The 12,808-nt window shown below is 55.7% G+C and overlaps 1 protein-coding gene across 1 annotated transcript in view; it reads right to left on the bottom strand.

Annotated features, from left to right (window-relative positions):
• Positions 1–12,040, bottom strand: part of LOC142003865 (sodium/potassium-transporting ATPase subunit alpha-2) — a 28,098-nt gene extending 16,058 nt beyond the window's left edge. The window contains exons 1-5 of the mRNA XM_074981201.1: positions 11,905–12,040; positions 4,276–4,380; positions 3,148–3,207; positions 2,179–2,382; positions 1,050–1,163 (exon numbers count right to left, since the gene is read on the bottom strand). Coding sequence (XP_074837302.1) covers positions 1,050–1,163; positions 2,179–2,382; positions 3,148–3,207; positions 4,276–4,380; positions 11,905–11,916 — 495 coding nt within the window. The 5' untranslated portion in view covers positions 11,917–12,040. The remainder of the gene's footprint in view (positions 1–1,049; positions 1,164–2,178; positions 2,383–3,147; positions 3,208–4,275; positions 4,381–11,904) is intronic.
• Between the last annotated feature and the right edge of the window lie 768 nt (positions 12,041–12,808).

The raw sequence follows: 12,808 nt of genomic DNA, 5'->3' as shown, positions 1-12,808 counted from the left end.
GACTGAAATAACGGGGTGCCTACGGCTACGCTAGTGAGGTTTTTTTCTTTTAAAACCATACTTTTGACAATAAACTTCCCCACACACAAAATACGTGTTGTCGACGGTCTGTCGATAAAACACAGCACTTCTGCCAACAGCCTTCTGCCTCTCCCAGACGAGGAAGAATGCCTTTGTCAGCAGATTCTGCCAAAAAAAGCTGTGTGGATACTCAGGGGGGCTTTCTGTCGACAGACAGGGCTTGCAGGACACTGGGCAGCCCTGTCTGCTGTGCTTCCAGTTGGCTATTTTGTCGAGAGAGCGGCCGGGCAGTCTGGCTGTGATGTGGACAGAGCAGATCACTCTTGCAATCTGCTTTAGTGTATGGCCTCACTCTGTCAACAGACACTTTCTTGGAAAATCTCTTCCAACAGAAACGTCTGTCAACAGATGCTTCTAATGTAGCCACAGCTGGCTTGTTTAGTTTGGAAAAGAGAAGCCTGAGCGGGGACATTATAACCGTCTTCAAGTATTTAAAAGGTTGTTACAAGGAGCAGGGATAAAAATTGCTCTCCTTAACCTCTGATGATAAGACAAGAAGTGATGGGCTTAAATCCTGGTTTAGATTGGACATTAGGAAAATTTTCTTAGCTCTCGGGGGGGTCAAGCACTGGCATAAATTGCCTAGGGAGGTTGTAGAATCTCCATAATTTAAGAGCAGGTTGGACAAATATCTCTCAGGGATGGTCTCAATGGTGTTTGGGGACTGGACTCCGTAAGCTCTTGAGGTCCCTTCCTGTTATAGCTTTCCGTGATTCTAGGATCTTTCTTTAGCTCAGGAGGCTGGGCCTGAGGAGGTAGAAGACACCAGAGGAGTTCTAGCTGCCCTGAAGTGAGTGGTCCTTCATAGCTGTAGGGCTTTTGCAATCAGTGTTCTGTTGCTGAGCCATGACCCTTCGAGCCAGAGCTACCTTTATGCAGGTGATTGCTCTGCTCCCTTTGTTTGTGCTTCCCTTCCCATGCCACGTGGTGCCAGCAAGGTGTGGGAGATGGGAGAGGGGGGCTCCTACCTGCGGCACCATGTTTTTGAAGGAGTCCATAATCTTGGAGCTCTTGGCTTCTTGATAGTAGGAGAAGCAGCCAGTGACTATGACCACAGCAGCTAACACCACACCCAGGTACAGCTGGGGAGAGAAGGAGACTGTTCAGACTTAGGGGGTTCCCTCTCCCACTGCTGCAATGCAGCCACTGCTGGGGTGGGACATGGCAGCTGCTTAACTGCTGACTAGCAACGCTGCCCAGCAGGTTAGGACAGGAAGTGACAAATGTGGGGGGAAGTAGGGACTTATGGGAGCAGGAGTTTGCCCAGGGCTCAGGGGCTAATGCCCCGACAAGGATGAAGAATTGGTTCTTCAACAACCTCAAGCAGTCAGGACTTGGACTTGAGTGGCATCCTGCAGGCCTGGAGCATCAGAGATCCCTGACCATTGTGCTCAGTACTGGCTGAGAGCACCCCCTGGTGGACCATCTCTATCATTCCCTGTGGCACCGCTCCAGCAAGCACCCCCTGGAGCAGTGGGGCCAGCACTGACCGTGAGGGGAGAGCACCCCCTACTGAACCTCCTCCCCTCTCCCTGCAGCACTTGCAGGTCTCCCATCTGAGACCCGCCCTGGCGTGCGACAGCTGCCAGGCCCAGCAGCCCAGCTTGTGTTACCGGAGCTCTAATTTAGGAAACAGGGCTGAGTTCTTTTGGAACCTGCCTTGAGTGCAGAGGGACAGAGCCCCCTTCCCCCCAGTCCCCCGATTTCCAGGGAGACCCGTTCAGCTTGTCTCTGCCTGCCTTGGCTGGGAGATGCTGCTTACTTGGTCTGGGTTGAGCTGGGTGCATTGAACGCCAGAGCTGAACGAGGTGTTGGGGCTGAGACCCAGGGAGCCTGAGGCCAGGTCAGGCGCTCAGAGATCTCCGGGAGCCGGGGATGAGATTCTGGGGCTCTGCCATGCAAAACGGGGTCACCCCTTGGGAAAGACCCAGGCCAGAGGGAAGGGAGGTTCAGTTTCAAGGTTTGCTCAATGCCCCCAGGCGCCAGGGGTGGGGTGAGAATCCAGATGGACCCAGCCTAGAGGGACGGTTCGTTCCCAGCCCTGGCTCGCAGCCCCGAATGATGCATTTTTCTCCCGCCTCAGGCCATGCGGCTCACATTGTCATTGGCCGGCTCGTCCTCCATCACAGCCTGGATGCTGTAGGCCAGGAAGCAGAGGATGGCACCGATCCACAGCAGGATGGAGAAGCCCCCGAAGAGCTGGCGGCAGAACTTGACCCACTCGGGGGTGGTCGGCGGGGGGGTCAGGGCATTGGGGCCATCCTGCACCAGGATCTCAGCAGCGCGGGCGTTGGTCAGACCCTGCCCGTACAGAAGGGGTCAGGGGAGCGAAGGAACCACAAGGAGACAGGACAGAGGGAAAGAACCAATTATGTCCTTCCAGGATTGGAAGGACCCAAAGGCCACTAAGGTCTCCCCATCCCAGCCATTTCACCCTGTCATCCCCCCCACCAGTGCACTCAGCAGCTGGCAAAAGGAATGGAATCGGGGTGCTGGGCTCCCCAAGCTGCTGCTGCCCACAGTTCTTCCCCCTGCACCACCAAGTCTTGGGGTTCAATTTGCCCCAATCTCCCACTTCCCTGCACAGCGGGGGGTGGGATTGCCAGGGGAAGCCCTTAACTCACCTACATGCAGCTGAACCAACCTTGCTGCCAGGGAAGGGGCTTATGGGCAAGTAATCCCCCCACACACTAGGACTTCTGGGGGGCCCTTCCCTGCATTTCCAAGTAGCAGGAGAATGGAGCAGCCCGGACGCTGAGGCCTGCACTGAGCCCGCATCCCTGGAGCATGGGAGTCAGGCCCAGAAGGGTGAAGAGGTGCGTGCCCCAGGATCTGTCAGGAGGTGAGGGTCAGAGGGGTGTGGGGGAGCAGAGGGGTACCTGGATGGCAGGTGCTGAGGCAGAAGGCAGCCCATCCTGGGAACTGGGACGAGGGAGCAAGGGACGACAGGCCAGGCAAGGAGAACTGAGGTGTGGGAGGGGAGACAGGCTGGGGGGCGGTGGGAAATAGAAGGGGGCAAGGGGGGAGCAGACACCAACACCGAGACCCGGGTACCTCCTGACTTACCCTGGACAGATCCACCTGGTATCTCCTGCCCAGTTCATCCAGGGACAGCTTGTGATCATCCTGCCAGGGGAGAGGTGGGGGAATGTCACGGTCAGACTAGCCAGAGAGATGAATGTCCTGGGAACAGAGTCAGATCCAAGGGGCCCATCCAGCAGAGCCTTGCCCCTGGCCATGGCTTCTCGGGGCAACCCACATCACACTGGAGAGCAGATTTGGAGTGCAGGAGACACTGTCCGTTCATCTGTGAAACCCTCCTTCATCCACTCGCCCACCTGCTCCCCCCGGCGGTTCAGCCAGCCATCTACACCATCACAGAATAGAAGCAGAGGAGCTGCGAGGTCCCTGAGTCCAGCCCCCTGCGCTGACATGCTGATTACCTAGGTGTTTGCAAACTGATTGCTTACGTATTTGCTCCCTTATTGTTCCAGGAAGTTCAGCTGCCTGGGCTGTAATTCCCTGCGTTGCCCTTGTTCTGTTTTTATAGTGGAATATGAAATAGAATATCTCAGTGGGGCTGTGAGTTGCCCCTTTCTGGTCCTCTGGGATCTTTCCCATCTCTCTGTCTTTTTGGAGATAATGGCTCAGATATCTCCTCGGTCAGCTCCTTGAGTAAGCCAGGATGTGTTCATCAGGTCTTGGGGCTCTGAAGACATCTAACTTGTCTGAGTCATTTTCAACTTGTTCTTTCCCTATTTTAGTCCCAGACACTGCCTCGTTTTCACCCCCTCAGTTGTCCAAGCGCTACTAACCTTTCTGGGGAAACTGAAACAAGAAAGTCCGCTAACACTTCTGCCATTTCCATATTTTCTTTTCCCTCCTCCTGGGCCTGTCCTGTCCTGGGTCTTTCTCTTGCTTCTACTGTATTTGTACAATCCAGCCAGCCAGACGCTTGCAATGTCCTTTCATCCTCCACCTGCTCTTTCTGTCTCTTACCACCCTGGTATATGAGGCTAGGTGCTGGTCACAGGGTAATGAGCAAGATCTAGGAAGGCTGGGAGGAAATAACCTCACAGTCCATTAAGCATGGAGGAGACTGAGCATGGGAGGGCCACAGGTCTAAGCCCATCCTGACCCAGGCGCTGGCAGCCCAGCTCCAAGCAATGCCCAGGGGACAGAGCGGATCCTTACCATGTTCACCTCCTTCTTCAGCTCGTCCAGCTCCTTTTCCTTCTGCTTCTTCTTGCCGCCGCCATTCTCTGAGGTGGTTGCCGCTGGCGAATACTCCCGCCCATCCTGCCAAGGCAGGAGAGAAATGGGGGTGTAGCCCACACACCTACTGGGTGGGTCATTGGCCCCCTACACCACTGACACAGAGAAAGGCTGCATCTCCTCTAGCACCTTAGCTGGGAGCCAGCTGGCTTTTAGCTCCAACTGCACAGGCTCCTGCGCTCAGCTCCAGAGGTCCCAGGTTCAAGTCTGCCTGTTGGCAGTTACAAGGACATCACCATCTCAGGGGACCCTTGACAGCACGTAGATCAAGGAGGACCAGAGAGACGTAGGAAGGAAGCCAAGCAACACCAGAGTCATAACTATGAGTGAGAGCCCAGGACTGGTGCGGCCATGGCCGTCCCCTGCTGGGCGAGGAGATGCCAGGCTGCAGGTGGGGAGCCTGTGGGAGGCAGCCCTGACTTGGGATGTTCAGCTCCCCACTTAACGGTGGAGCCCATCACCGGCAGAGCCAAAGGCTGTTCCTGGGCAGTGGTCAGAACATCCGCCTGGCAGAACGTGCTGGGTGGGGAGTGGGAATGGGCTCCGGGCAGATCAAACCCCTCAGGCCTCCAGCCAGGACTCCAGTGCACAAAGGCTCCGATGCCCCAGCACTCAGGACAGCCCAGGGTACTCCAGGCTCAGACAAAAACAGTGGACAGTGGTGCAGAGTGGTTACAGCCAGCTAAGCAGGAGAGCCAGGTGTGTAGAATGGTGGGGTGGGGTGGACTGGGGAGGCTGGGGTTCTGGTCTTGGCTCCATTGCAGCTTCTCCCCAGTTCTGAGCAGGTACCATGAGGCAATGCCCCATGCCTCAGTTTCCCCCTCTGCAAAGTGATGATCCCAACTCCCTTCCCAGGGTGAGAGGCTCAGCTTGTGCACAGGTGAGAATTGCTTTGAGATCCTCTGCCAGATGGGCAAAGGATACAGCACAGTAACCCACTGGCCCTGCCGGTGGCACCCCCGCTGGCAGACTGCTCCATGCAGGAGCCGCAGGGCCTGAGCACCAGGAGAGAGGCTATTCTGGGTCCCTGCACGCAGGCAGTGCTGGGAATCGCCTCAGGATACCTGCTCTCCGGCCCATTTGTGAGCTCACCCCACCCCGACTGAACAACAGGGGGATTCTGGGTTGTGACCCCTGCCAATGCCAGGCCAGCGCTGCCTCTGGCCCTCCTGTCCTGGCATAGACAGCGTCGGGCCCTGGCTGGGGCTATGCCAGGGACTCCTCCCTCCCCAGGGCACAGTATCCCCTGGGTCCTGCGGCTTTGGAACTGTGCCTGCTCCTGCAGGCCTGTGGGGCTCCTTACTGCAGGTCCCCTGATGGGATGAGGTGCTGAGGCTGCTGGAGAAGAGCCTGTTATGTCCCTGCCCCCACCCCCCTGCTGGCAGGGCAAAGGGAGCCCAGTGGGGCATACTCCCACCCCCGGTTGAGGTGGGGAAGGCAGACTGGGACTCGAGCGCAAATGGTGGGAGCGGGGCCAGGCAGCCGGAGAGAGGCGTTTATTCAAAGGCAGAAAATAGAGAGGCCTTTGGCTCTCTGCTGTCATGGAAAAGTCCCCCCAGTGCCAAGAACAACTGCTGTGAGTAAAGGGTCAAGTTACGGGGGTGTGGGGGGGAAGGGGTGAGGGAGAGAGGCATTGAAATTGTTAGGACCCCTTAAAGCAGGGGACAGTCCCCAGGACAAGGCCGACCCCCACCGATCACTATGGAGCCTGGCCCCCAGCAGGGCACGTTCTGTACAGCCCAGTGCGATAGTGGGGTGCACTCAACAGACCCTGCCCTAGGACTCTGCGTACATTCAGTGCAGCCCCAGGCGTGATTCAGGGTGCACTCTGCACAGGCTCCTCTAGTTTCTGCACCAGGCTCTGGGCCTCTCCCTTTGCTCTGGATCAACAGAAACCGACCCCTTTTCCCCAGGGACGGGGAGGCAGCATCCCAGGCCTCTCTCCCCAGCTCCATGCTTGGGAACAGGCTGGAACAGAGGGACCAACAGCAGGACAGCTGCAGGCCCAGGGGAGCAGCAGCAGTGGAAGCAGAACCGACCATTTCAGAGGCAGCCCCAGCTCGTCCTGCTCACCCGCCTGCCCCAGCTAGGGCACTGCCAGGCATCTCCTGCCCTGAGCCTGGGTCTGGGGCAGCAGGCTCCTTAAGGGGCAGGGGAAGAGGCTGGCACACACCCTCGTAAAGCAGTCTCAGATTTGCTGCTACAGGTCACTCTTCCTGGCTCAGATAACCCAGGATCCTCCTGCCTCAGATAAGGCCCATCTAACCCAGCAGCCCCCTAGTTTGGATAAGGCCCCTGGTCCCTGTTCAGTAGCCTCCACCTCTGAACAGGGCATTGCTTTATACTTGCAGTGCCCTGGCTTCTGCACTGCTGAGAAATGACTCTCTTTCCCACTACCATCCTGCCCCTGCACCTGGTCACATAGGCAAGGCAGGATCCTTCCTGACCCCTATATCTCCCAGCCCTGAAGCATGGAAGTTGACTACCCCAACCTGGGCCCTATATGTAAGCACCCACAGGCAGGCTCCAACCTGCAACCTCTGGAGCTTAGTGCAGGAGCCTCTACAGTTTCTCAGCTAAGGCTGTTGAGGAGACTCATTCTTTCTCTCTGTAAGGTGTGTCTACACTAGGAACTAGCTTCGAAGTTAAGGCACTACATCAAAGTAGCCAGCAGAGAGTCCACACTTTTTTTTTCTCTTACTTCGAAGTTAACTTTGGAGTAGGGAGCCCAACTTCGAAGGCCTTACTGCATTCCTGGGAATGGACTAGTGCCCTATTTTGAAGTTTAACTTCAAAGTAGGGTGTGTGTAGACACTGCAAGTTGCGTAAGCCACTTTGAAGTTATTTTGGTAGTGTAGACACGGCCTAAGTGTGAGCGCCACACATGGGGCAGCGAAGCACCCCAACGTGTGTGGGTTACATTTGCATTTTCCAAAAAATATCTCCAGCCATTTTGGGCTGCACCCCAAATGAGGGGCCCCGGCAGTCCAGGTCTGGCAGTTTGGGCCATCGGCCCAGGCAGGATCAGGCACTCCTGGGACGCAGCTGGTCCCTGGGGCAACTTGGTCAGTTTCACTGCACAGACAGGGCTGGGTCTGACTGGATCCTCTTTTATTTGGCAACACTGATCCAGTTCGGGAACAATTCCCGGGGGGTTGTGAACAGGGCAGCAAGGAACTGACTTCCTCTGCCACCCTGGGCAAGGCAAGTGGGCCTTGCTCTGGAGGGGAAATGGTGTCTGTGGCCGGAGACCGGAGGGGAGGCTGAGCCAAGAGCCCCCTGCAGGGAGAGAGAACGCGAGGATGAAAGACTCTCTCAGGCTGTGAATGAAGAAGGCAGAATAGAGCTTCCTTTCTGCTCTGCATAAAGGGCTGAATGGTCCTGGCACTTCCCAGTGGATTCATGAGTCCTGCATCCTGCCTGCGGTTTCCATGGCTCTCTGGGATCCTCCACCGTGCGCTGTGCCAGCTAATGCGCTGTCTGATGGATAACCCCTTGCTCTCAGCAAGGTTCCCAAAGCACCTTCCAGGATCTCCTACCCCAGCTGCCAAAGTGCAGCCCCTTCTGGGGTGGGATACAGCAGCTGAGTGGAACAGAACACCATACACAGCAGCAAAGGGGTGTAGATCCTGCCTGGCTTTAGGTGCTCTGGGCTGAGGGCCATTCAGCCTCCCTACTCCCCAACCCAGACTAGTATGGTCAGTTAGAGAGTCTGGATCACTGTGACATCTGTGGTATATTTCTGGGGCTATCCCCCCGAGTTGTCTTTCCCCCATCACCGGTTAGCTGCCTCTTCCCTCACAGCCTCAAAGTGCCCATGCTCTGGGGAGGGACCGTCAAACAGCTAGCGGAGACCTGGCAGAATGAGCCACACTGCCTGTCATTGGTTTCAAAAGTGAGTTAGCAGCTATGGGCCCGATCCTGAGGCTCTGTGCCCTCCACCTTCCCTCCCTCCCAACGACTTTCCCGGTTGCGGGGGGGGGGGGGGGGGGGGGGGGGGGGGGGGGCACCAGCTGCAGAATCGGGGCCATGACAGTACAGGTGCCTGCAACCAGCCATGCTCACAGGGATCACAGTTCTGATCCCAAACACCAGAGGGGAGCACAGAGCTCCATGCTGGGATTTACATGGGGGACCAACGGCCAGGAAGAATGGTACAGGTCCTGGCCACCCCCCACACTGCCCCAGCTGCACCTTGTCTTCTCCAGGGGACTGGGTGGGACAGAGACCAATGCAGGAAGTTTCTGGGGGCCAGATGAGAAGCTGTAAAGCCCCAGCTTGGCAACAGCTTCTCCCAACAGCCCTGGGGAGGCAGAAGAATCAGGCCCGGTTGCTTCTCCCTGCATTGTGCCCATGGCAAGCTGCAGGGGGTGGGGACCAGGACTCCTGGGTTCTGCTCCCAGCTCTGGGGGGGGAGCAGGGTCTAGTGAGGGCAGAGGGAGACAGGACTCCTGCAGTCGGTTCCCACAGCTGTGACTGACGTAGTGGGAACTGAAGCAAGCTCCCATGACTCAGTCCCTTGGCTTCCCCAGCTGGAGGCTGGGGCAATTGCTGTGGGCTTGAATTAACATCTGCTTGGGGAATCTCTGCCACCTCTGCCTTTCCATAGGTCTCTCCTAAGCCAATGACTCCCAGCTATGACCCTGTGGTTCACGTCCTACCTCCTGTTTCTCTTTATGGCTGGCATCTCTTGGCAGGCAGTTGCCCATTGTTATTTTCTTCAGTGCAATGAACTGGCTAATGCAACTGCTGTCTACTGGCTGGGATGTCAACTAATTAGCTGTGTCATAGACCTCATACTGCTCTTAGGCAACGGGACTTCTCATTTAGTTCAGAGCAGGTGGATGAGAGTTCTTGCCCTGCTGTGGATGTGAGGTTTTCCCGGGTGCCACAGGATATAGGAATGTGACAACTCTCACAGAGCAATAACCTCTGGGAAAAGTTGCATCCAGCTTCATTTTTGTTTCCTCGGATGGCAAAAGTGTCAGCAAGTTGATGGCTGTGAAGTCCCTTTACTCAAGGTGCTGTATCAATGCAAAATGTTGCTGTTAGTGATTTATGGAGCTGATCTGAAAAAGGGAGGTCTTGCCCTGGAAAACTTGGATGAAAACAGGCTGAAAATTCCCTTTCATCTCATTAGTTCTAGGAAAAATTATATATTCACACCAGAAATTTAAATACAGCGAAATAGCCTCAGAAAAGAGAAATCGGATTTTGTGACAAGTGTCAGAGGGGGAGCTGCAAAACCAATGAGAAGTCCTCTGGCACCTTATAGACTAACAGGTGTGTGGCCTATAAGGTGCCACAGGACAGCTCGTTGTTTTTTTATATACACTTTTTTGACCAAAACAGTTCAATTTTCAGGGGGTCAGTTTTCTTCCAACAGAGGGTCCACAGAAAACGCCTGGAAAGCCAACTAATTGTGTGAAAGATTTTGGTGAATCAAACACGCGCTTGCTGCTGAAAAAAACAACAACAGAAAAAAAAATTTCAGCCAGCCCTGATTATTATAGCTAGAGCCGGCCACTTGGCAAACCTCAGCACAGGACTCAGGATAATGAAAGAGAAACAGATGCGACTGCGGGAATCAATCCTGTGATAAGCTGCGGGCAGGCAGCTCTCTGTGCCCAGGTTCTGTTTCATTTGGGAACTACAAAGGCAGCTAAGAATTGCAACCAAACTGATCATCTCAGAACTTTGGGGCTATGGTTCTGCTGTACGTGGGGCTCCAGAGCCATAGCAGAATGATACCCAGGCACTGTCCCAGGTGAACCAGAGGAGACTCTCCACAAGCACTATAGGGGCTAGGACACACAACTGATCAATCTGGATCCAGCCAGCAGAGGGAGACATACACATTAGCCATTTGGTGACCCTTAAGTGGCTGGCCGAAGGCCATCCCAAAATTCAGTGGTAGGTTTGGGAACAGAACAACTGTGACCACTAGACTCCATGGTCTCTTAGTGATGGAGGCAGAATCCAGGAGCTCTGACAACCAGAGCCCTGCCCTGATCCCTCGACCCCAATCCCATTGCAGCATTGGGACTTGAACACAGCAGTCCTGGCAGCTAAATCTCTAGTCTCTGCCACCCCTGACAGACACACCAGCAAGCCCTCTGCTAAACGCTGTTTGCTGTGTAGCACTTTCCCCGCACCTTTCCCATGAGTAGCGTATTAGAAGCAGTGTATAAATAATGAATTCATGGTCTAGCCCTCACTCCACAAAGGTTCCCAAGCTCCAGCATTTCCTAATGACTTGGCTAGTCTAGCTACCTAAATAAATCACCCCAATCTGCAGCTCAGCATCAGGGGAACTAATTAGCCAAATGGAGCAAGGCGTTTTGCATTGCAGGAATTCTGAAGCGAGCTGGGGCACATGACCCCCCCCTACTCCCCAAACTGTGATGCTGCAAAGCCATTGGATGGCTGGGCTGGGAGAGGGCTCTTTCCGAGGGCTCTTGCATCTCGACAGCGGTCAGGAGGCCAAGGCGCTGGAAGGGGCAGTGGAGCGGAGCCAGCTTGCACCAGTCGGGATATTTTCAAACTGCAAAAAGTTCCGGAAGAGACAGGCTGGAGCTGAAAACACCAGGAGGGAACCCCCAATTGATTCAGACAAACTTCCGGGCTGAGCCAGCTCTGTGATCCTGGCTGCAGCATGCAGAGGGACAGCTGAGCTTGTTTTGCTTTGGGCATGCAGCTCACATCTCCAAAAAATCCCCCAAGATCCATGCTCTGGCCAACGCCTTCACCCCCCACCCAGACTCTGACCCAGGCCTGGCGAGGGGGCAGTTTATCCAGCTGTCACATTGTTTGTTCGGTGGCCCCCCTCCTTTGCATTGTTTGCAAAAATGTTTCCCTGCAGCAAGGGCAGTGGGGTGGCTATTATGGCTGGAGAGACGGGGGCCCAGTGCGGTGGGGGTGCCGCCTAGAGCTTCTTTGGAATGAAAGAGCCACCAGCGGAGCTCAAGCAAGTTTTGGCATTCATAACTGACGTGGCAAGCCCAGAAGTACAGGGGCTTTCAAAGAATCCTAGAATCCTAGGGCTGGAGGGGACCTCAGGAGGTTATCGAGTCCAGCCCCCTGCCTCAAGCAGGATCCACCCCACCTAAATCATCCCAGCCAGGGCTTTGTCAAGCCGGGACTTAAACACCTCTAGGGATGGAGATTCCGCCACCTCTCTAGGTAACACATTCCAGTGAGGTACCTCCCTCCTAGTGAAACTGTGGCTATGACCTGCCAGGCCCAGAGGTGCTGGAGCTGAGCTGTGGCCCTACCTGCCCTGGGCTGCACCAACCAGTCCCAGAAAGCTCTATGGCTCTGTTCCCTCCCGTTCGCTGCTGCTTCACGTCTGTGTCAAATTTTGAAACACTCCAGCCCCACATTCCCCAGCTGCATCGCTGAGGGCAGACTCCGGGGACCGGAGCCCTCGCCCTCTCCTTCGGGGAACGGGGGTTTAGTTCAGGTTCATTTCCCCACTTGTTCCTTCCCCAGGGCATCACTGCCACCTCCGGTCCCTTCACTCCTGTCGCGCTCACCGTGGCTACTCACCCCTTTCCCCATCTTTGCCAGCGGGGGCCGGATGGAAGGAACACACAGGAGGAGGGACAGACAGATCAGTCACTAGAGGAGATTCCCCAGCCCCTCTGCGAAGGCACCGGCATGGAGTGGGCTCGCTTTAGTCTTTCTTTAAATAGCTCCTTCCTTCACCCCACTCCTTCTCTGGACAGGGTCACAGCTTGAAACAGGATCTTGGGTTGGGAAAAACTCCACCCTCCACCCACCCCTGGCTCTCCCTCCCCACCCCGCCAGCCCCACCTCCCCACCCCGTAGTCATGGCCGTGGCCCGCTAGCTGGGGGAGGTCTGGGCCAGCACTCTGTTGTGCCATGTAATGATGTAGACCCGGCAAAGCAGCCCACCCCACCCCGCCCCCCGCGTCTGCCCGTTGGCTGCAAGGCAGAGCTCTGTTTGGGGAGCCGAAGGGCTGTGTAAGATTCCCTTTTGCTCCAACTGACTGTGACAAATGAAGCTCTCTGGAGGGACCCGGCCGTCACACACAGGGGCTTAGCCAGGGCTTCTCATGCACTTCCGGAGAGGAACAGACTCCGGTTTGTTTGCAGAGTCTGGGCCATAGATCTATGGGAGTTGTGACGGAGCACAGAATGCACAGCAATGCGCTGTCAGCTGTCGCCAGGTCCATCCTTCCCCCAGCTCCACCTCTCTCTCTGTCTCTCCATCCCCCCACATCCCCATCTTGCCTTCTATCGCCATGACACCCCTCTCTAGCTATCCCACCACTCTGGGTTTGCCAGGGACGGTTACAGGTAGGGCAACAAGAATGAGCGGGGGATTGGAACGGCTGCCTTAGCAGGAGAGATTAAAAAGACAGGGACTTTTCAGCTTAGAAAAGAAGAGGCTCGTGGGGGGATATGATAGAAGTCCATAAAATCATGA

Source organism: Carettochelys insculpta, chromosome 30 (assembly GCF_033958435.1).
Source record: "Carettochelys insculpta isolate YL-2023 chromosome 30, ASM3395843v1, whole genome shotgun sequence".
NCBI lineage: Eukaryota > Metazoa > Chordata > Testudines > Carettochelyidae > Carettochelys > Carettochelys insculpta.
This window is presented reverse-complemented; position numbering and strand designations above follow the sequence as displayed.